Source organism: Zeugodacus cucurbitae, chromosome 2 (genome assembly GCF_028554725.1).
Source record: "Zeugodacus cucurbitae isolate PBARC_wt_2022May chromosome 2, idZeuCucr1.2, whole genome shotgun sequence".
Lineage (NCBI taxonomy): Eukaryota > Metazoa > Arthropoda > Insecta > Diptera > Tephritidae > Zeugodacus > Zeugodacus cucurbitae.
Window position 1 is genome coordinate 58553029 of NC_071667.1, and position 22753 is coordinate 58575781.

Genomic DNA, 22753 nt, shown 5'->3' on the forward strand with positions numbered 1-22753 from the left:
CAAAGAGGTCACCCATTATTATATGCAGTGCAATGTCAGTGGGCGCATGCAGTTCAAAGCATAGGAAGAATGAAAAAAAATTCAAAAGGAGAGACAGATTTATAAAAAATAGTATAAATTTTTCGACAGCGCATAAAAGAGTGGATACTAAAAAGGCAAAATATTTAAATCGTGCGGAGTTATCTCGCTTCCCACTGAGGGGTCTGTGCCTGTTGCCTCGCACTATGATTTGCACAGCATCAACTCAGCGTGGCTAAGAGACGTTGAGTCGCCGGTACATGGCGAACTCTTTAATTAATCCTTTTAATGGCAGCAAATGGTCAGTTGTGCAGTTGAAATAAAAGCAAGAAATTAACAAAAAAAAATTAAATTAAAATAAAGACGAAAAAAGTAGAAATATAAACGCGCATAAAAATCATTAAAAACTTAAAACTTATTCATAGCACTTGGCGCATGATTTTTTTTTTTTTACAACCGTTTGCACTTTTTAGCGCATTAATTCGCTTACATTCGCTAATGCGCCACTGTCAGCCATAAAACTATTTAGTAATCCTTGACTTAATGTCAAGCGTTGGAGTTGGCGGCGCTGGGCAGCAAGTTGATGTCGTGCAGGAGCGGCGATTAATTGCACGTAGCAAGTACAGCAGAGGTCCAGTACATAAATTAGATAGCGCAAGGGAAGTGAGAGAGTGAGCGCTCTAACTTTTGCTGGACGGCATAGAGTTAATATTTTTTCCACTAAATAGCAGCTTATAAATGGAAGCACTGCCACTAGTATATAGTTTAACTAATTTGAGTCGAGGGCAGGCAGACGCATTGGCATGTATTTGTAGGAAATTGAGTTTGCATGTACCTAACGTAAAGTTTTCGCAGCGCTAAGATAACAAAGTTTTTTTTTTATTATATAAAAGCTGATATTTATTTATATTTTTTAGCGTTTTCGCGCATTTGTTTAGCGCGCTAGTTTTTAATCGAGTTTTGTAGTTGTTTTTATTATGCTTCTTGTTGCAGCATTACGGATTTTCAACTTCCCATTGTTGGTATTGTTGTTGTAGCACTTGCTGCCCTACGTCTTTCACTACTTTAATTTGTTTGCCAAAGTCTGTCGGCATTTTTTTCAGCGCTCCCCTATATTTACCAGCATTTTTTTGCACCCAACACTTCGCGCTTTTATAAATTTTGCTTTCATTTTTTGAACAAAACGAGAAATCTATTCAAATTGGTGTAGGGAGAATTCTTTTCTTAATACTAATGAATCTCACTGGTCGGTCGGTCGTTTAGCTAACGGTGTGTGTATGTGTGTGCAGCCAGGTTGGCAAAAACTTTTACCAAACAAAATCTACTATAAAGCCTAAAAGCGAAATGCTGCGCCACGCTGCTTTTATCCCGCATTTTTTTTACACATTTCCCAAGGTCTTAACTTGGTTGGTCCATTACATTATTATTTTTATTTTTTATTTTTATTTTTTTCACTGCACAAAGGCGGCAATTTTCAAGCACTTATTCAAGTACTTCTTATTCGCTTTCTACTCTTTCTGCGCGTTTTTTGTTAGCAATTGGGGCTAATGATTTGAATGACCAGTCTTGGGGCTTTTATTATTTCGTTAAATTTAAAGCAAAGTTAAAATGCAGTTAACAGTGGGTTTTTTTGTATTTAATTGCAATTATTTACTTGCTTTTGTGTGTATATACTTAAGTAATTTTGCGGTAAATTGAGGTTTGCAGGTGTGTGCACAAATGCCGAAGGGTGGCTATTCAATATAATTTATGCTTACTATTGTGCAAATGTAATGTAATAAAAAGGCCTGCAGCGGCGTGTTTAATACTTCTAAAATGAACATTTTTGAATTTCTTTTAAAATGATAAATGTGCGCTATAACTTTAGAATACATAAAGAATTTGGACACCGATTAGCATGAGCACAGTTTAAATGTAACAGATTTTAGAAGAATATTTAAAGATTAAATGTATAAATATACTCGTACATAACCTCTTAAGCACATACATACATATTTATATGCTGCATTTAACACAAGATTTCAAAATAGTTTACCTAGCAACACACTTTTGCAGCAAAATATGCATTTAACAGCTTTTCTTTATGGTTGATTGGTTTTCAAACACGTTCTTATTATGCATTCATAATCACTTCAACCCCAATTCACATTGACATATGTACACAAATCCACAAAACACAAACACTCAAGCAGATACTTACGATTTCCAATCCCTTCTTCAATATGCCATAGAGTGGCACCCAAACTTTGTCTTGTGTGAAAGCACTCTTGTAGCCTTGTAGAATTTCAATTAATTCCATAAAAACTTTACGACTGTGAAAATCTTTTGGTGGTCCATCGCGATACAACAACAATGTGGGATTTGTTAAGATGACCATTAGACGCACAAGCGCATCTGTATATTCCGGATCGTGCACATAGTCGTGCAGCATATGCACTAAATCTGTTTGCAACACTTTTGCATGGCCCAAGTGACGACGATATTCATGGTTTTCTAAATCGCGACGCAAAATCCATATTAAATGCTGCAAATTGGAAATGATTTTAGTTGTATTGTATACATAAATAAGAGCAAAATACATACCCGTAGGCCCTGCAATGCGTCCGGCTCGGCCTGATAGCGTTCCTTATCATAGTAGCCGAGCGCCGCGCAAGTCGCATCGATATCCGCGAGTAAAATCGACATTACGTTATAAACGAACGAAACGATTAACACTTAATTTACACAAATAAATAAGCGCTTAAATATATCACTATAACCGTACCGCACTCCCGTACACGAAAGATATTAGTTAAAATCTTCACAATTGTTTTGGACTGATGTAAACAAACTTAAATTCGCACGTGAACTGACAGATGTGCGCGCCAGCCAGAGCGCTACGCGAAATCAACGAACAGCTGATCGTGCTACGCTGTCACTTGTTGATTATGGGTATTTTGGTGTGTTGAGGAATTTCGGCGTTAGCGTAAGGCGGGAGCTCGTATACTAAGAGCGTAAATGAGATCGTATACGCTCTTTATTGAGATCGTTGTGTGTTGTTTGCTACGCTGTGGTGTGTGGTGATGGTGAATAATGGTTCTTTCAGTATTGAATGCACCTTTTGTCATTTTAAATTGAATTGTTTAGCTGTAATGAAATATGTATTATATTTTTTTAATGAAAATTATTGAAATTTGACAAAGAGTACTATGTATATAAAATAAATAACGTTAAGTGTATACGATATTAATGTTGTTTTTGGCATTTTATAATTTTTCATTAGACGATTTATACTATTAAATAGTAGTATTTATGATTTTACGTTAAAGTTAAATCTTATTAATTTTGAATATGGTAAGGCAAAATGTTCATAAGGTCAGGATTTTTCGTTCTGCTTACTACAACAACAAAAACTAAGAATATACACTCATGAAGTGATAAAGAAGGATGCAACTTCACCATAACACATATGTACATATGTATGATATGCAAGTTTTCATACAGATAAATGTACATACTACATATCCATGCATGTAATTTCGAAATGTTCCAGTGACTTACTGATTTTATGCAATCAACCTTGTGTATGCTGGAGTTTTCACCCCAATTGGACTTGTTACGCATACATACACATGTATGTGCATATTGACTCCAAATGCACTCAGTAGTATTATTGTAACGGAGTTGTTGCTGTTGTTGTTGCTATTGGTCTTTAATGGAAAGTAAAATTGCATAGCAACTGCAAAAGTTTAAAATCCCAATAAACCACACACATTCACACATATCCAGCATAAGCAAACTCGAATATGCAGACACAAAGCATTATGAACCCGAACAACTGTTATATATACATATGTGCATATATACTATCCAATTGTATATTCTTATATATATATACAACTGCATTTATGTAAGTAGGTTAGCATTAAATGACGCATGCAATATGACAACTGGTCTCTCTCTGGTGACCAGCACAACTGCATTTGATTGCTGCTCTGTCAATATGTCGCCGGCTATGTGATTTGAACCACAAGTTATTGTATTATTTCCACTTATGCACTGCTCGTAAGTTTGCCCTTAAGTACATATAGTACATACCATCTGGGTTTTAAGTGCATAAGTGCAATGCTGTTGTGAATTGTTTAGAAATAATCCTGTGACTTTTGCTGTCATATGCAATTTTCAAATCATTGCAATTAAAGATGGTTTGACTTTAAGGGCATGACTGCTTTGAGTAATTGGTTTCGAATTAGAATTTCGAAATCCAATATTTCTTAATTTATTTTCGACTTGGCAATTGTAAAATAAATTTTGCTAATAGATAATCAAATGTATTTTGGAAATAAATTTCCTTCATCTAAATTTAAAATAAAAGAAATACCCATTTCCTCAAATACCTGCTCGTATCCATAAGATATGAAACATTTCTAGTCTCAAAGAGTGTAATTTTCATTTACCTTTAAAATTCATTTATTGCTTGGATAAGTCAATATTGCATACGTACATACGTATACCTTAAATGAGGACATTCTGCACACTGAAACTGTGTAATTGGTTGGTGAATGTTGTTTTCTGCTTCATTAATTATTTGGCGAACAAACAAGTGGTTATTTTCATGCTTGAATGCATTATCATTTGCTGTTTATATGTTTCAACTATTATTATCTCTTTGTAGAAATTGAAGACTCTTAATTTGAAGTGGAATTCTTAGATGTTTAAGAGCATTTACAAATACACCTTTAAACCTCTTCCCTCTTTCATGGATGTAAAATCTAAGGTAGAGATTTGGAGACTGAAATTATGCTTGTAAGACTGAATTTGAGGAACTTGCAAGAAAATGTGCTGAATTTCTATACAATTATTCGCATACCTACAGAATTGTAGCTTTTACGCACAGCCAAATTAATTTGGTACAATAAAATTCTAATTGAGAAACCAGTTGTTGACTTTCGCACAGCCCGCTACTCGATTAACGATCAGCTGTTGTACATTTTTGTTTTTGTTGTTCATAAGAAGTTGGTAGGTTTCATCAGCTGATTGCTATCAAAATGCTGCATAAAGCAGCACTTAAATGGAACAAAGGCAAGTTAATTGATCAATTAACTCCTGTGCGAAAGGCTATTATCTTAAATGATTACGTTATTAAAGATATTAAAGCAGAGTTTTCGAACAAATATTAAATCTATACAAAATCTCTGATTTCCCTTTTCAAATGAATCGATCTTCATCATAGTAACATAGTTGTCAGACCTACATTGATCTCTATTCGTGCCCTCTGGTTTTATAGATTTATAATTAGAGCAAAGTCTCCCTATTGGCTTTATAACATTATATTTAAAACATTTTATTATTATTGCTGTCATAGAACATAGATTTGGCGTCGTCCAACAGGAAATAGTTTAACTTCGTCAAATCACACCACTGAGGCTGTTAATTGACTGAGCCATTTCGTGAGATAACGTTCACCAAACTTGGTTCTCAATTCAAAGATTGTGACATTCGCTGTGTGGCCTGTGGCGCCGTCCTGTTGGAACCACAAATTGTCTAAGTCCATATCATCCAATTTGGGCCAAAATTATTCGGTTATCATTGCGCAGTCGCCACCGGCCCAGAAAACGCACCGAACCGTCATTTTTTCGAAATGCAATGGTGACTCATGGAGTACGTGTGGAGTGCTGCCTGACCAATAACACATAATTTGCTTATTGACGAAGCCACTCAGCCAGAAATGAGCCGACCATAAATTGGACGTAGTGCTGTTAAAGTCTTTCCACGATGAAATGGCAAACCTTATTGAAGAGAAATGTCAAAAGAGCGGGCGTCGTTTGTTGTCCCTATCGGTCTACTTTTGTTGCATCCCTTTAGAAAAACCCCTTATTTGGTTCTTACGTAAGAAAACTCTCAATAGTTTATAAAAAGCTGCTTCATTTTTAATTCTTCTTAATATTTTTTGTATATTTTTAAACCTTTTCTCTCGAATTCCGCAATTACCTCATTTGGGTAATCTTCATTTTCATTAGAAAATTAAATTCATCGAGCTAATAGTACTTTTGGTTTAATAGCAATGTCCTATTACCACACCATAGTGTAATGAACGAGGGCAGCCCTAAAGGTTTTAGTAAAGAGCTGCCGAATTGAATATTTGTAATTACTGAAAACTGTCGAAAACAATGTAATCTCTGATCACTGATGACAGCACCTTAAAGATGCAAATTTATTAATACATTTTGCTATCTCTTTCTTTTCTTTTCTTCAATATATGGAAACTAACTCCTTTACCAACGAACTCCATATAGTCCCTCTTTAACTCTCTTATGGTCTTCTCTTTCGTTTTGCGCTATTTTTATGGTCGTCGGGGACTAGTAAGATCCAGAAAAATAAGATTCCTTTCTCCTAGAACAATGCACTACGGACAGAGACCGTCAGCCTTTGTGGTCACAGGATCCTTTATCATGTTTCATGTAGAGATAACTCCAATTGCTGGGTATTTTAGTAGCTCATATTGATAACATCGGAAGCCACAACTGCGCCATTAGTACTGCTTTTTCCCGCCTGGAGAAGGAAGCGAAGCGAATGAGTTGGGAGGTGAACGAGTACAAGACGAAATATCTCCTGTCATCAAACAAACAGTCAGCGCATTCGCGTCTTCGCTCCCACGTCACTGTTGACAGTCATAACTTCGAGGTCGTAGATAATTTCGTATACCTGGGAACCAGCATCAACAACACCAACAATGTCAGCCTCGAAATCCAGCGCAGAATCACTCTTGCCGACAGGTGCTACTTTGGACTAAGTAGGCAATTGAACAGTAAAGTCCTCTCTCGACGAACCAAAATCAAACTCTACAAGTCACTTATCATTCCCGTCCTGCTTTATGGTGCAGAAGCTTGGACGATGTCAACATCAGATTAGACGACACTAGGAGTTTTCGAGAGGAAAATTTTGCGCAAGATTTATGGTCCTCAGAACATTGGCAACGGCGAATACTGCAGACGATGGAACGATGAGCTGTACGAGTTATACAACGACATTGAGATAGTTCAGCGAATAAGAAGACAGCGGCTACGCTGGCTAGGTCATGTTGTCCGAATGGACGAAAATACTACAGCTCTGAAATTGTTCGATGCAGTACCCGCCGGAGGAAGCCGAGGAGGCCTCCACTCCATTGGAGAGACCAGGTGGAGAGCGATCTTGGTACACTTGGGATCTCCAACTGCGCCGAACTGCGAAGGAAAGAGAGAAGTGGCGCGCTATCGTCGATTCGGCTATAACCGGTTTCAACGCCAATAACATACATACATATGAACATATAAACCCTCCAACTCGACTAACACCGTTTTCTTATGATACTATCACGTCCAAACATTCTATTACTTGAATTTTGAACATCGGTATATGTATACTGATTCGGACTCAAGATTTCTAAAATAGATTTTTAGAAAAATGTATCTCTATGAAAAAAATCGTATAAACATTTCTTTGCTGATATATTTGGAACTACCCTTGTACACGAGAACTCTTTTCATCGATGACTACGAGTATTTAAGTTTTCCCGCATTTAAATTCCAGCTCGTTTTAGTATTTTCGACCTACTTAACTCAGCAGAAATGTTTATTCAAAAGCAAACACACTCACATGTGTATATATGTACATGTGTATATGTGAAGTGTAAGTAATCAGTGCCATGCACTTTCGCATTCACATCTCCAACTTGTATCCTTCGCATTGATTCACACTTACTACAAATGTACAAATGTATGTATGTGTGCGTGAGTATGCACATGTAATTACATATAAGTGTACATATGTATACGCTGCATTATCCAGCTTACTTAACACTAATTCTATTTATTACAGTTACAAAAAACGGAAATAACATGTGCAGCACCAACTTACTCCAAGCACACCAACAACAAGAATGACATTGCAAAGTCATCCACACTACAAACACACACACACACATCTGTTTGTATGATTTGTATATATATATATACATGTGTGTTGCTGTAATTGTGAGCTTGCATGTTTTTTGGACAATTCATCGGTGAGTGTTTGTTAGTATTTATTTGCTGCTCTTCATCGAATGCAATTCACTTTCCACTAATCCTACAATTTCATTAGTATTCGTAGTGGAGAATCCGTGCAGAGCAAATCTATCAATAAAAAAAAAAAAAAAATACTGCAATTTCATTCGGATTGTGTTGGAGCAGCGCGCTTATACGATTAGTAAAGTGAATTTTCTATTATACACCAGTGAATTACGACGAGTGTGGATAGTACGAGTATTGTATTGCGAGTAGGTTTACTACATCGGTCGCTATAGATAACCTTATTTGTACATGTATGTATGTCAGTTTACTCAGTAGAAATATGGGAATTTATGTAAATTTAGTTCAATTACTAGTAGTTGATAGAATTACCCATACATTTGGAGAAATCATGTTGATTGTAGGATTATTTATGTATAAGAATTACTTTGAAGATTTAGTGGAGGACTTTAAGTAAAATTATTTCTAAAAAACCTTTAGAAATACGGTTCCAGAGGTGAAATATGTGGGTTCAAGAGGTTCTCAATACTCAAGTGATAAATTTAATATATAATTTATATCAACTTTAACACCATTGAGATCAGCCCTTTACTCTCACAAGTTGATTTATAATCGTTTTAGAATTCGTTATTACTTCATTTTAGCATAAAATTACGAGATACATAGTCATAAAGGAACCCAACAGTCAAAATTTCATGGAACAAAGCGTGTCCCTTCTTTCGTTCTTGACGTCACGAACCCAAAAAATTTTGTATACATTTCTAGCGTTCCTGTTTAAGATGAGTCTCTACAAAAGACAATGCTACTATCAAATTCATACCAAATTGCTTTTCGTTTACACAAACCTGTTTCAACTATCAACTATAATTGAATTGCTCTCAATGCGTACAATACGGGCCGAAATTAATTAAATACCATCAGCCATAGATCCTATAGAGTTAAAGTTATATGCTAGCTTCAACTTAAAAGCCTCACGTTGAAAACCCCATCCAAAACTTCTAGCGGATCATCAACTATTCCAGTAATACTTTTATTCTATGGCTTTCAGAGAAGCATTCTAGATATGATATTGCCTTAGATTCACGGATAATTCTTGAAAATATGAAATTCACTAGGCAATGACACCAATATAAATAAATAAGTAGTGAAAGGCTAAGTTCGGGTGGAACCAAACATTTTATACTTTCGCAATTTATTGATGAAATTTTATTAAGATAATACAATTTGACCCATATATTCGGCATAAAGTCCAATAGAATAAGGAAAATCATCATACAGGGGCGAACGCAGGGGAGGGGGGTGGATTGGTGGTGTTAAAACCCCCCAAAGTAATTGAATTTTTAAATAATAGAATTTAATTCTACATAGCCATTTGAAAAATTGTAATTTGTTGTTTTCAAAGCAATCTTTCTGCCGACGATGTATGAATATGTAAAATGAATGAATACATTAGTCACTAACAGCGTTGCCGTTTTGATACAATTGTATCTTTTTTGATACTTTTTTTTCTAAATTTTGTGATTTGATACTTTTTTGTTCACAAACGGCCTATTTTGATACTTTTCTTCTGATAGAATTTAATTTTTTGAAACTATGAAGATGTTAAATTAAAAACAAACCTATTGTATCTGGATAGTATTAAAAAGTTGTGGGAATGTAGGCCAATTAAAAAACCCAGAAAAATATAAACTGGACAGAGACATTTTTTTAATTTGCTTCAAAGTAATGAGTTTGCCTTATAACTCTGTGGCTGCTGAACTGGATTTTTTTAGATTTAAGGGGAATTGTGAGTCGAAAATGGACTTAAAACATCGAGAGCTGCTTTCCAAAATTGAAAACATTTTGCCAAATAAATGCATAAATCTTACCGTTATTGAGATGTAGGAGACTGTTCGTGTTTTAGAAAGGCAGTGGTCCGCTGATGTAGAAGATCCCAATGATTTCGTTGCTGAATTTAGAATGTGGAAAATGTTAAAAATCTTTTCTTCAGATTATATTTTCTAACTAAAATTTTGAATATATTTTCAGGAACTGGTTAAATCAAACAAAGCGATCCAAAACTTATTTAGACGCGTTGAATTGTTGCGATGCAAAAATTTTCAAAACAGTGCATCGTTTTTTAAAGATTGGAGCAACAATCCCTATATCTGTCGCTTCAAGTGAACGCTCGTTTTCCTCACTTCGCAGGCTTAAAACATATTTAAGAAATAAAACTGGAGAAGCACGCCTGAACGGAATGGCTCTCTTGAATATCCATAGAGATATAGACGTGACGGAGGAAGAGATTTTAAATGTTATGGCCCAAAATAAAAGAAGATTAGACTTCAATTTGTGAATAAAATAATGAAACATTGTCTTTAAGGTACACTATATCCAAGACTATATGCTCACTTAAGTTCGCAAAGATATATTAACCGATATATGCGGTGTAAAGCCCACCGTGTTTTTGAAAAACCTATAATTAGGTATATGGGAGCTATGGGAAGTTATGACCCAATTTAAACCATTTTTGGTACAGAGACACGCCTTTAGAAGAAAAAGATTCCCTCTGAATTTCTTCAAAATATCTGAGAGACTTACCTATATTTTCGTTAAAAAATTTATTAGAAGCACTGAGGTCTTCATTTGCGGTATCTGGGGCTTTGATGGTCCCAACACCTCCATCGGTGCTTAATTTATAAAGTGTAAAGTAAACGAATCATATGGAATCTCGTATAGGGAAAATAGTCGTGGTTGTGAACCGATTTCGCTAATTTTCAAACTGTAGTATAAAGATGCCAAAATAATGATACGCACCCAATTTTGTTGAAATTCGTCGAGTAGCTCTGTGAGATATTTTTAGTGAAAAATTACCATAAGGCACTGAGTCCTTCATGTTCGATATTCGGGGCCTTAAACAGTTATAGTCCGATTTCGAGAATTTTTTCACAAGTAGTGTCACAGATTATATACAGTATTTGTGCAAAGTTTTTCCCCCATTTTCATTGGTTCCTGAATATATATTATGAAGTGAACGAATCAGATGGAATTCAGAATTGAGTTATATGGGGAGTAAGCGTTGTTGTGAACCGAATTCGCCCATTTTCGTCTTCAGGGTGTCAAGAAATTATTATATGCAGAATTTAAATCGGTCGAGAAGTTCTTGAGATATGGTTTTTGACCCATATGTGGACCCATTTTCCATTACAAAAAAAGAGTAGGCCCAAAAGTTTACACAAAATTTAATGTTGCTTTAAAAATATAAATGAAGCTTTACAATTCTCATTTGTTAGATGAAAAAAAAATAAAAATAATAAATATACTACCACCATTTTAAGAAATTATTAAAAATAATCTTTTAAAACTACACTACAAGCACCATCGTACCTAACCTAAGTTTGTGAAAATTCCCACTCACTCCCTCCCCCTCTTTAGATAATCCCACTGAAATAAAAGCTATAACAACTTTTTATCTCAAACTTCACACATACATAAACATAATAATTGATGAACATAAAATAATTTTATGTACCGTTAATTATGATATCCAACAATTACTTCATTAGAGTCGCAAGCCACAGCAGTGTGACCAAGTTCGGGGCAACGCGACACGCATATATGGAATTCCTTTGCAATTCATTAAGTGTGCGTGTGTGTGTGTGTGCATTATTTTGCTTTCTTTTATTCACGTATTTTTCTTTGATTCCAGTGATGACACGTATTTAGCGTAATTTGATGTGTACGAGCATAAGTAGCCAGCAATTTGCTGCACACACCCACCATTGAGACACGACAGGAATTTCAACTTTTCGTCACAAACACCAGTGCATGCCTCAACATACGGCAGAAACACATATACACACTCGTACACATAAATTGACAACAACTACAAAGCGCATTAATGAAACACGAAACTTTCGTTGAGGCGGAATGAAAGAAGAAGAAGAAGCACAAAGAATTCGGCATCTACCATGAGGCGATCTCCGCCCAGTCAGCTGCTGCCGAAGGCTCAATTTAATTAACTAAATGTGCACATAGCAGTATTTAAACAGTAAATGATGAATTTGTTAAGATGAAACTTTGTCACCAATGCCCAAATGTAGGCAACAGCAGGGCAGTGGAGTTAATGAATAGCAGAAGAGCCCAAATGTAGGCAACAGCAGAGCAGTGAAACTGAAGAAGAGCAAAGAAGAGAGCAGCAGGAGTGTGGTAGCGTCAAATTTATTCAAGGTAAACGCTAGTTAACGGGCTACCACCGGCTAAAGGACGTTCTCCAAGAAGTTGTGTCGAAGTTTATTGAGCACACGTGCCAAAGTCCCAATGTCGCCGCGTGCGTGCTTTGCGGTAAGCGGTGCAAAATCCTATGACCGGGATTTCGTTGGCCTTGCGCTGCGTCCTTGGCGCTGTTGTGGTTGGAAGTTGTTTAATCTTGTTTTATTATTACAGTTGCAGTGAACTTTTTGCATACGCCGGTTTGTTTTTCCGTCAACTTAAAGTTTTGTGTTTTGCCACGGCCTGCTATTCGCTCCGATGTGTATGCTACAAACATGGTTTTGACTTGTTTTTAATACATGAGCGCGAGATATTGTACTGGGAGTCGGTTGTCATTCGGCGAGTATACTGCTATATGATAAAGCTTTCCTAATACTAAAAGATTCCTACAAAATAAACCCAAAATAAAGATTTAGTATAGTAGAAATCGCGGCGATCAAGGCTACACTGTTCTTGCGCTTGGTCTCTTCAGAGACTTTTGAAAGATTTGACAGAAAATGCTCAAAAAGAACAGTCAATATAATAATCAAAGGAAAACGAAGACCACCATGCCAATGGGACGCAAACCAATTCTTACAGTGGGACCAGAAATTATCAAAGTAGAGATTCGGAAGGCAGAATAAATTAATCTCCTGTACTGACTACTAGTGTTTGGATTTCTACAGGAATGACACAACCCGATAGGTCAACAGCCTGTCCAGATGCAAATTGAGACTACTTATAGCAGTCTACACAGACCGTAATAGATGACGGTATACTATGGACAAATTGGGATTTGATGGATGGGAGTAGGTCGGTTCTCGGACCGAATCATCTCGAGTCTCGAAGTACATTGTTAAGTCATCCGTAATGCACTGGTACTAGAAGAGGTTATAAAGTGTGAGGAGGTCTCTCAGTTTACCACCTCTATTTCTACTATATATCTATCTACATAAGCACCCAGGAGTTCTTGACAAAGAATCACAAACAGATATTATGCGATATGTGATATGAGATCTCTTACTAGATGAGACGATGGAGTGAGAGGAGGTCTCTAGAGATTCATATCTCTATTTCTACTATCTATCTATCTAAACAGGCAACCAGTGAGTTCTTGACAAAGAATCACCAACAGATATTATGGTGAAAGATCTCTTAAGTGCCTTTCGACCTAACTTTCCAGAAAGAAAATGCGATTTGACCCGCATATTGTCTCTCCTTACTTGTTGCTATTACGATTGCTGCTGTTGTAGTTGATGCTGTCGTCCAAGTGTAAGGACGAAAGCTGCCATGTTGTTATGTTGCCGATTGTAGCTATCATGTCGTCGTCTTTGTTGGTTTTTTTTGTTTGTTTTGCCCACTTCAGTTCAACATTTTTATGATGAATGTTACATAAGATGAATGCTTTATGCACGACTTTTCACTTTTCCTGTAATTTTTCGCATTTGCCCGCACATTTGATGTCCTACAGCTTGCTTGATTTTTATTGCATGTCCGCACATACACACACAACCAGAAATATATGCATGTAAACAATTTTTTTCTTTTCCACTTTTCTTATCTCAGTTTACCACCTCCAATGCGTTTTTTTCTTCTCCACATTTTTCTTTCATTTCTTATTATCTTGTTATGCCATTTGTGCTGCTGCTGCTGCTGTCCTTCGACAGCCTACGACGGCTTGTGTCATTAAATTTCTTTAACGATTGTCGGACGCGCTATCGCTTGGCGTGTTGTGAATAGCGCCTGGGAGTTTTCATATTTTCTTCTTTTGTTTGTTGTTGTTGTTGTAAGTATTTATGGCGCTACCCCACAGTCGCGTTGTCATTTGCACAACGCTGCCGGTCTTCGCTCGTAATTTTCCATTCGTTAGCTTAATATTCATATGTACTGGTTATACATAAAAGTATATATGTATTTGGTCCCCTTGGGTCCACCGCACATTCGCACCGCATATTCTAATGTGTCAAATACATTATTTGCTGTCATGCTTTCGGCATAAATAAATTAGCCCCAAAACATTAGTTTATTGCATGCAGTCGACAAGCTAATTATAATTGCCTCGGCATCGGGCGTTCGCTCGCTCATACGGTCGGTCTCGTCCATTATGCCTATGTGTATTCGTAGTACTTCCTCTCCGTTTACCGACTCCGTCATCCATTCGTACCTTCAAATTCAAATTAACGCTCATGAATGTCCATTGTGCAGTGTGCGTGTATTCAATCCTGTATTTGCTTGTTTGTTGATTTGTTTGCCAACTTGTTGGTTATGCCCACCCCACAGAGCACCCATCAACCGGCCTCTTTACTACATCCGAACATATGTCGTATAACGGCAAATATTTAAAAATCTCTTGAATTATTCATATGTTAATTTAATGTTAATTTAACTGTGCACATGTCCGACTGGCAAAGGCGGAAAAAAAGACCAAACGCCAAACATGAAATTAGAGGTCTAAATGTAACAGTAAGAAACGGCTGAAGACACCATGAGCATACATATGAGTATGTAAGCTTATCTACGAGGGTGATCCCAGCAGTAGACCACAAAACAAAAATCCATAATGTCTTTTTCGATTCACCTGATCCAACGAATCTTCAAATCTTTTGCACCATCCGTTTCTGGATGTCCGCAAAGTTGGCGATTATGAAACCGAGTATATATCACACAAGAGAAATGAACTATCTCTTGCTATAAAACAAGTACTTATCGGATCGTCCTCGTATTTGTATAGTCAAAGAGACTGAGAGAGTTATCACAAAGCTAAAGTACCCCATTGCTTATTGTTTGTTTCTGTGTCATTATATAAATGTCTGTATTGTCTGTGACATTCATATGCGTTTTCCTTGTACTCGAGTTCCTAGTAAGCTTTCTTGTGTTCTTGTGCACTGCTTTGATCTTTGAGTTTGTGGTATCGTCATTAATTGTGTGTGAGCTAATTGTGTGGAGCTTTCAAGGAAATTTTAGCTAAAATTACAGTTACTCATTTCGGTTATACTGGTTATACCAACCAAGACATATACAACCTATTTGTAGGGGGAACTCTTCTGCCGCGGGAACGTCTCAGATGGTCCATCCGTTGAGTCCAATTTCGTATGGTAACTGGCGAATGACAAGCGTGATGTTTTGCTCCAAAGGTCTGAATCGAAGCGGGATTGTCCACATAGACTTTAGACATTACATATCCCCACACGAAAATATTTAACGGTGTGATATCTATCTATATCTTGGTGGCCAATCGAGCAGCACAAACCGTGAAATTACCTACTCACTGAAGTGTTCTCTCAATACATCCATTGATTGATGCGATGTCTGAAACCAAATGTAGCCGAGATCACGAGCTTCAATTTCAGGCATCAAATAGTCGGTTATCATGGCGCGATAAAGATCGCCTTTGACGGTTACGTTCTCACCGGCATCATTTTTGAAGAAATATGGACCGATGATTCCAGCACAACTAAACACCCACTAAATCGTTGTTGACCGTTTCTATTCTAGTCGAATATTATTCAATAATGAATGCTGGGTCTCAAGATCGATTATGTTGATCATAAGTTGAGCGAAGCGCGCGAAACACATTCTTTACAGAACGTGAATTTTCGTAATACAGTTGAACAATTTGTAGATAAACCATCCCTCTGCAGTTTGATATAATCTAACCGAAGAAACTTTGATCGTCTATTGGTATTGGCGATCTTATCGATATCGAACTGCAGCAACGAATTTAGCTTCCTCTATTCTATCCATGAAATAATTTCCGTTGAGTAATGGACTCAACGTTGAATACTCTTGTTAAGCCTATAGCGCTGATTCTAGACTAAATCCATCCGAATTTCGTATTTTATACAAATATGAACTTATAATATAAGATATAGCTAACCTAAATAATTACGGGCACATATATATAAAATATATATATGTACCTCATCTGCATATAGTACCTCACAAGAGAACACCAAGATGAGACAACATGAATAACTTAAGCTTCGACGAAAAATGCTCGCACGTGCCGTGTAGATTAATGCGCTCATTTGCATATGTTTCTTAATTAAGCACAACAAGTAGGGCTTTTAGTGCCTGAAATCCATATGTAAACACATACACAACAACAAAGCATCGTCAACTGCATGCAAATACGAAAATGTGCAGACAATACAGAAATTGAAATATATCTGGTGTGTATCATTGTTTAATTTGAAACCGATATGTCGCACAGCGAGTTCAGTTGCTGATGACTTTAAAATAAACATGAAAGGAAATGATAAGTTCAGGCAGAACCAAATTTAATGAACAAAGAAATTTTGCTTGCGGGAAAACAAGATTGCTTTCAGTCTTGGGAACACTCGTATAAGTTAGACCCCATCTAGTCCTCACTAAGAAGGAGATATCTTGAAAACCCGTTACTCCTGAAATCCCTTTCTGATAGATGATCTAGTACAAGAGCAGCTAACCAGGAGATGTAGAGACTCAAATAGTGGCGTCTAAACATCGGTACAAGTTCTGATGTTGCGGTTTGATATTTAAACTGTTTCCAAAGCCTTTTGCAATTTTCTTAAAGTGACTCAATTTGTTCGGGATAAAATCGAAATCCAAATGGAATATCTATTACAACAAGTAAGGAAAGGCTAAGTTCGGGTGCAACCGAACATTTTATACTCTCGCAATTTATTGATATATTTTTATTAAGGTAACACACAATTTGATCCAATTTAAAAATCCTATAATTAGGTATATGAGAGCAAGGGGAAGTTACACTATTAGAAGAATAATATTTCCTCTGAATTAAATTAAGATACCTGAGAGATTTACCGAAATTGTCGGTGAAAAATTACCATGGGACACTGAATTCTTCATATTCGATATTCGGGGCTTTGAAAAGTTATAGTCCGATTTCGACAATTTTTTCATAAGTGATGCCACAGATCATATAGAGTATTCATATATATTATAAAGTGAAGGAATAAGATGGATTTCAAAATTGAGTTACATGGGTAGTTGTCGTGGTTATGAACCGATTTCATCCATTTTCCACATGTGTCATTAGGGTGTCAAGAAAATATTATATACCGAATTTCATTCGAATCGGTCGAGTAGTTCCTGAGATACGGTTTTTGACCCATAAGTGGGGAATGACACGCCCATTTTCCATTTTGTAAAAAAATTGAAGTGCAGCATCCTTCTGCAATTTCTTCTGTAAAATTTAGTATTTCTGACGTTTTTCGTTAGTGAGATAAACCACTTTTAGTAATTTTCAACCTAACCTTTGTATGGGAGGTGGGTGTGGTTATTATCCGATTACAACTTATTTCATTGTGTGTGGTAGGGTACGTAAGAGAACCGACTGCAGAAAGTTTGGTTTATATAGCTTTATTGGTTTGCGAGATATACACAAATAACCGATTTGGGGCGGGGCCACGCCCACTTCCCCAAAAAAATTACATCCAAATATGTCCCTTCCTAGTGCGATCCATCGTTCTTTATAACTTTATTTATGGCTTAGTTATGACACCTTATGTGTTTTCGATTTTCGCCATTTTATGGGCATGGCAGTGGTCCGATTTTGCCCACGGACGGACGGACGGACAGACAGACATTCGGATTTTGACTCGTCTTGTCACCCTGATCATTTTCATAGGGTTATATACCCTATATCTAACTCGTTTAGTTTTATGACTTACAAACAACCGTTATGTGAACAAAACTATAATACTCTCTTAGCAACTTCTGTTGCGAGAGTATAAAAATAGTACAAAAACTTAAAAGAGATTACTTGACCTCAGTTTGTTAGCAGGTTTGCAGAAAAATTGTCTATACAGAACAAGATTAAAATATTTAACAATTTCCAAGAATATAAGCAAGACCTTTTCCCAGGTTGGTATTATGATATATCCATGGGTCTATACAAAAGTGCGTCCATCCCGAAAAAATTACTTCGTGACCTATCCATATGTTCAAGTCTAATTCCCAGTTTCCATCAGACCAAATTTTTAGACCAATTTTAGAGCCAAAAACAGGTGGTGAACTTCGACCAAATATCTGGAAAATATGTGCCATCATATATCTAACCTACAATAAACTCTCCTGTTTATGTTGTCCCATGAAGTTCTACATATTTTCTGCAGAACAATGATATTGTTTAGTTCGACAAATATCGATTACTCTACTGACTCAATACGACACACGACTCTATAGGTATTTCATGCGAATAGCAATCGATATTCTGCATTGCTTTCACGCATTTTAGAAACAAAAGTGTGTTAACTCCTAAACGAAGGACGACTCTTTGCCCCTACACTCCAATAGCTCAACAACACAGAGCGAAGCAATAAACCAAATCGAAAGGAGCACAAGTAAAAAGCCAAGTAAACTAAGAGAGAGTATTGTTTTGACTGAAACCCAACTCGAAATATTTGGCGCTTATCGCGCGTATTTACCACACACGCTTCAGTGGTCGGACAAAGGGCGCAGCAGTGAATGCATGATTGGATTCGCAAGCGAATAATGACAGCGAAAAGTGGAGTTCCTGCGCATCCTACACGTCCCACACTCGAACTCAGAGCACTTCCACAAACTGGCGGCGACGAGTGCGAGCAGTTTGTGGTGGCTATTGTGCGAAACAATTTCAAAGATAAATTGGTAACTCACTGCCCAATAGTTGCGGCTTTCGGGGTACATTTCATACATGCCATACATATCCACTAGCATAGAGTTGCTGCCATCACGATGAGGGCACATTGTTCCATTCCGCGGGCAAATGAAACGTAGCTTCCGCTTTGGCAAATTGCCTTCAAACGCTAGCGATTACAATTTTATCTACACTTCGACAGGTTTTAGGCGGTTTAGTAGGCTTTCAACTCGGGCAACAAAAGTACATATCGTGTTAGTGAGTTCTACGATATTGGTAGTCGGCCTTCAATTGTCTAGCTCCGGCAGCTTGATGATTTGTATCTAAGCTACTTTTTGGTTTCGTTCAACGACAGAGCATCACATAATCATACCTCTGCTACTACCATCAACTGCGCCGATTGTGTGCCGAACGAATGTACAACAAGCCGCTTAACACTCACCCACGATTACACAATGCCGTCGCCAGGATTTGACCGCGCGACGCACGTCAGCAAGCGGAGCGCGGATTGCGGTCTGCACAGCGCATTTGCATTTGGTAACCACTCGCCGCACCAAACCACATCGCACTTCACTGGCTGCGTACGAGTACGAGCGAGCGAATGCGGCGTACATAAATACCCGACCGCAGTATGCTTTCAAGTCATATTACAAGCGCGCGCTTGGGCTTGTTCATTCATTTATCCATTCATTTGTTCGTCACTCACTCACTCGCCAACTGCGACAAGTCTCCAATCATTCAAACGGCACAGCATTCCATTTGATGTGCGACTAGCTGGTCCGACCGTAATCGCATTGCATTGAAATCGGGCGTATGACTGTCCGATTACGCGACGATTGTTCAATGAAGCATGCAAAAGATTTTTTTCTCGACCACCCAACCCCCTCCGCTCCACTAAACCGACTTCAATTTGGTCTAATGCGGCGCCTTTAAGCAGCTCAACGGCGGCGCAAGTGTATTTGAGGCAAAGGCGGCGCGCGCGATTCATTGATTGGCAGCAGGAATACCGAATATCGTAAATATAGTCGAAATCACATTAAAGAAGAAGAAGAAGAAAAAAAGAAACAATCAAATCAAATCAACCAACCCAAACTCCGTAAAGTCCTAAATACTCGAAAGAATAGTAGCGTTCCCTTTGACTCATCCACTTTGCGCGTTCAGGTGTGCCCATTGTTTCATTTCCCTTGGGTATGACGTGCAAATCCGTGAACTTCAAAGTGATGCAGCAACCAAAATCGATAAGTGGAAAAAATAATAAAAAAACAACGGTAGCGCAAATTGAATTTTAGTGTGTTGAGTGCAACGCACTTTAATTTGCCCATTTTTTTCGCCCTTTTTGCGGCAACACTTCATTATTTTATCGCACTTTGTTTTAGTCAATTTCAGATTTCCTCTCCCAAACTACATATTTGATCTGGAACTCGAGATTGTTGGACAGCAAAGACGAGTTTGGTTGTCAGTGTTCGAGATGCTGGTAGGCAAATTCGTTTTAGCCTGACGCATTACAAATGACATTTGTAGTTGCTCACTCAATCATTCAATCTTTGTCTCCACTTCTATCGTTAATCCAATGCTGTTAAGTCAGGTCGAGCTTTTAAGCCATCACTATGTTTACTCCTTTCACTTTACCTGTTGGATTACCGGAACCGGAATGGAATCTCTTGTATTGGATGTGGAAGCACAGTGTAATATTTCGATATAATTTATATCATTTTAGGTTATGGATGTACCCCGTTTCTTTAAGGCAGCATTTAGTGAATCCTAATAATAGTTCGATTAAAAAGTGTTTATTTAAGTCCACAACGTACTCCTTCATGTAACGTAACAATTTGGATTGAACATGGCCGTGAAATACGAAAGCTTATAGCCCTCCAGTTGGTAGAGATCTAGCCGAAAAGCTCACGGGATGTCTCTCCAGGTCCATGGTCAAAATAATGGACTAAAAGACTCGTGACCTGTTATCGGATTTTGGTATAGGATTTTCATTTCAAAAATTTAGATTTTAATTGATAATTATCCAAGTAAATATTTTTAAGCTTTATGAACATGAAGCGTGTATTACACTCGATTATTTCTGGATTTTTATTCTGATACATTCAGATACAGAACCCATGCCTATTCCCCAAAAAACATCAACTGTGTTCTAATTATGTGCTGACTTTGTCTCGCTATATTCTAGCCGGTCATGACAAAGCTTCCGGTTACGCATCAAGTGAGATTAACTTGTCGTTTACAATTTCGCCTTGATTTGTTGTCTGGCCTTTGTGCATAATTCCATTTACCATATGTCGAATGCATATACCTTAAACAACCGTATAAATAGGGCATGTGTCCATCCCTTAAGAAAAAGCCGTTATTACCAATTTGCTGGTTACTTGCTGGGGATTTTATCCCCTTTTATCGACTATTCTTTCTTCATATACTTGGTCACCCTTTTTAGGTACATTTAGCATGTGTTTCTTTGATGTCACTTCATTGTTTTATTTTGTACGAATGATTTTTTTGTGGTTGTTGGGCGACATATTTACGTTTTCACATATACTATATATAAATAAATTATCCTAGAGGCGAAACAAATTGATTTGGCCAGGTAGCATCATCTGCTTTGGAAATCAAATTGGTAAAATGAGTTGATAATCACCCCCATCTGGCATATAAATACAACTCATTTCAAATAAGGAAGTTTTCAATTACAAAGATAGGGTGAAATCACTAACGTATACCAGTTTTTAATTCGATTCCCCACTTTAAAAGGTCTGTTAAATTGAAGTCAGTTTAAATCGTTAGTATGATATATAGGAAATATATTTTTGTCCTACTCTTTTCTGTGGCTGCCATGACCGACCTATCGATTTTAGCAGTCGCAAGAGATCCTCGTAGATTACTAGCGTCCTCGTCGTCAGGTATCTTGAACATCCCTAGTACCTTGGTGACACTTTAAAGCTCTCTCTAAAATTCAAGACCTTCATGACCTTCCTCATTACAATATTTTACAGTTCCAACACACTCTCATTGAAATCAGCGGAGCGCTAAGAACAACACCAACACGTCGAACCTGTGGATATTGCCGGTAGATGCATTGTGGCAAAGATCGCTGTCAGACTCAGAGACGCTGGGTAGATGATGGGTCCCAAACAGCAGCACTCTGAAACTCTCCGTCGGTTCGATTGTATTCCTGATCACTTGGACCACTGCACCGCCCGAACCGTTCCCTAGCGGAAGCGCTCTACCGGAACCGTTCCCTTTTCTACCGGAAGCTCTCTATCAACACCAGCTTTAGGCTACCAGACCACTGCAGTGTCTTCCAGGCAGAGGTTGCTGCGATTAAAGTAGCAGTGGACAGACTGCTCCGTATGGTGGCCTCTTTTACAGAGATATGGTCCACATTCGCAAGAGCGCTGGACATGCAGACTTCGCATGAGCTCGCCAAGCGCTGGTCAACAATCAGCACCTGTGCAGTGGCGAGATCCTTTTGACCCGCTGAGGAGCGTAAAAGGTTCTTTGAACTGCTTTCTCTTGGTCCATCTCAGCGCGATCATCGATGGGCTAACTGGATATTGTCCATTGGGTACCCATGCGTTGAGACTTGGGATCGTGGCAGATGCAAGTTGCCAAAGCTGTATGGAGGAAGGCGAGGTAGAATCATCTAAGTATTTCTTCCTCCACTGTCCAGCTTTTGCCAGGTTGAGGTTGAAACACCTCGGAAGGCCCATTTTCGGCGATCGGTATAAGCCGACTAAAGAAATTCGTAACAGATTCCAAGCGTTTTGCTGCACCTTAAGGGTCTTTGATCCATCGAGAGTTTACTGGTATCACAATGGACAGCGCTCTAATATGTCTAAGTGAGATCTTCTAC

General features: G+C 37.7%; 1 protein-coding gene across 2 annotated transcripts in view; it reads right to left on the bottom strand.

Annotated features, from left to right (window-relative positions):
- Positions 1-22753, bottom strand: part of LOC105214565 (protein timeless homolog) — a 458589-nt gene that overhangs the window by 412491 nt on the left and 23345 nt on the right. The window contains exons 2-3 of one of the 2 annotated variants that reach the window (XM_054230454.1): positions 2602-3144; positions 2219-2542 (exon numbers count right to left, since the gene is read on the bottom strand). In XM_054230454.1, the coding sequence (XP_054086429.1) occupies positions 2219-2542; positions 2602-2703 (426 nt within the window). In that variant the 5' untranslated portion in view covers positions 2704-3144. Of the gene's footprint in view, positions 1-2218; positions 2543-2601; positions 3163-22753 lie in introns of those variants that run through there. The other variant, XM_054230457.1, reaches the window with a different exon arrangement.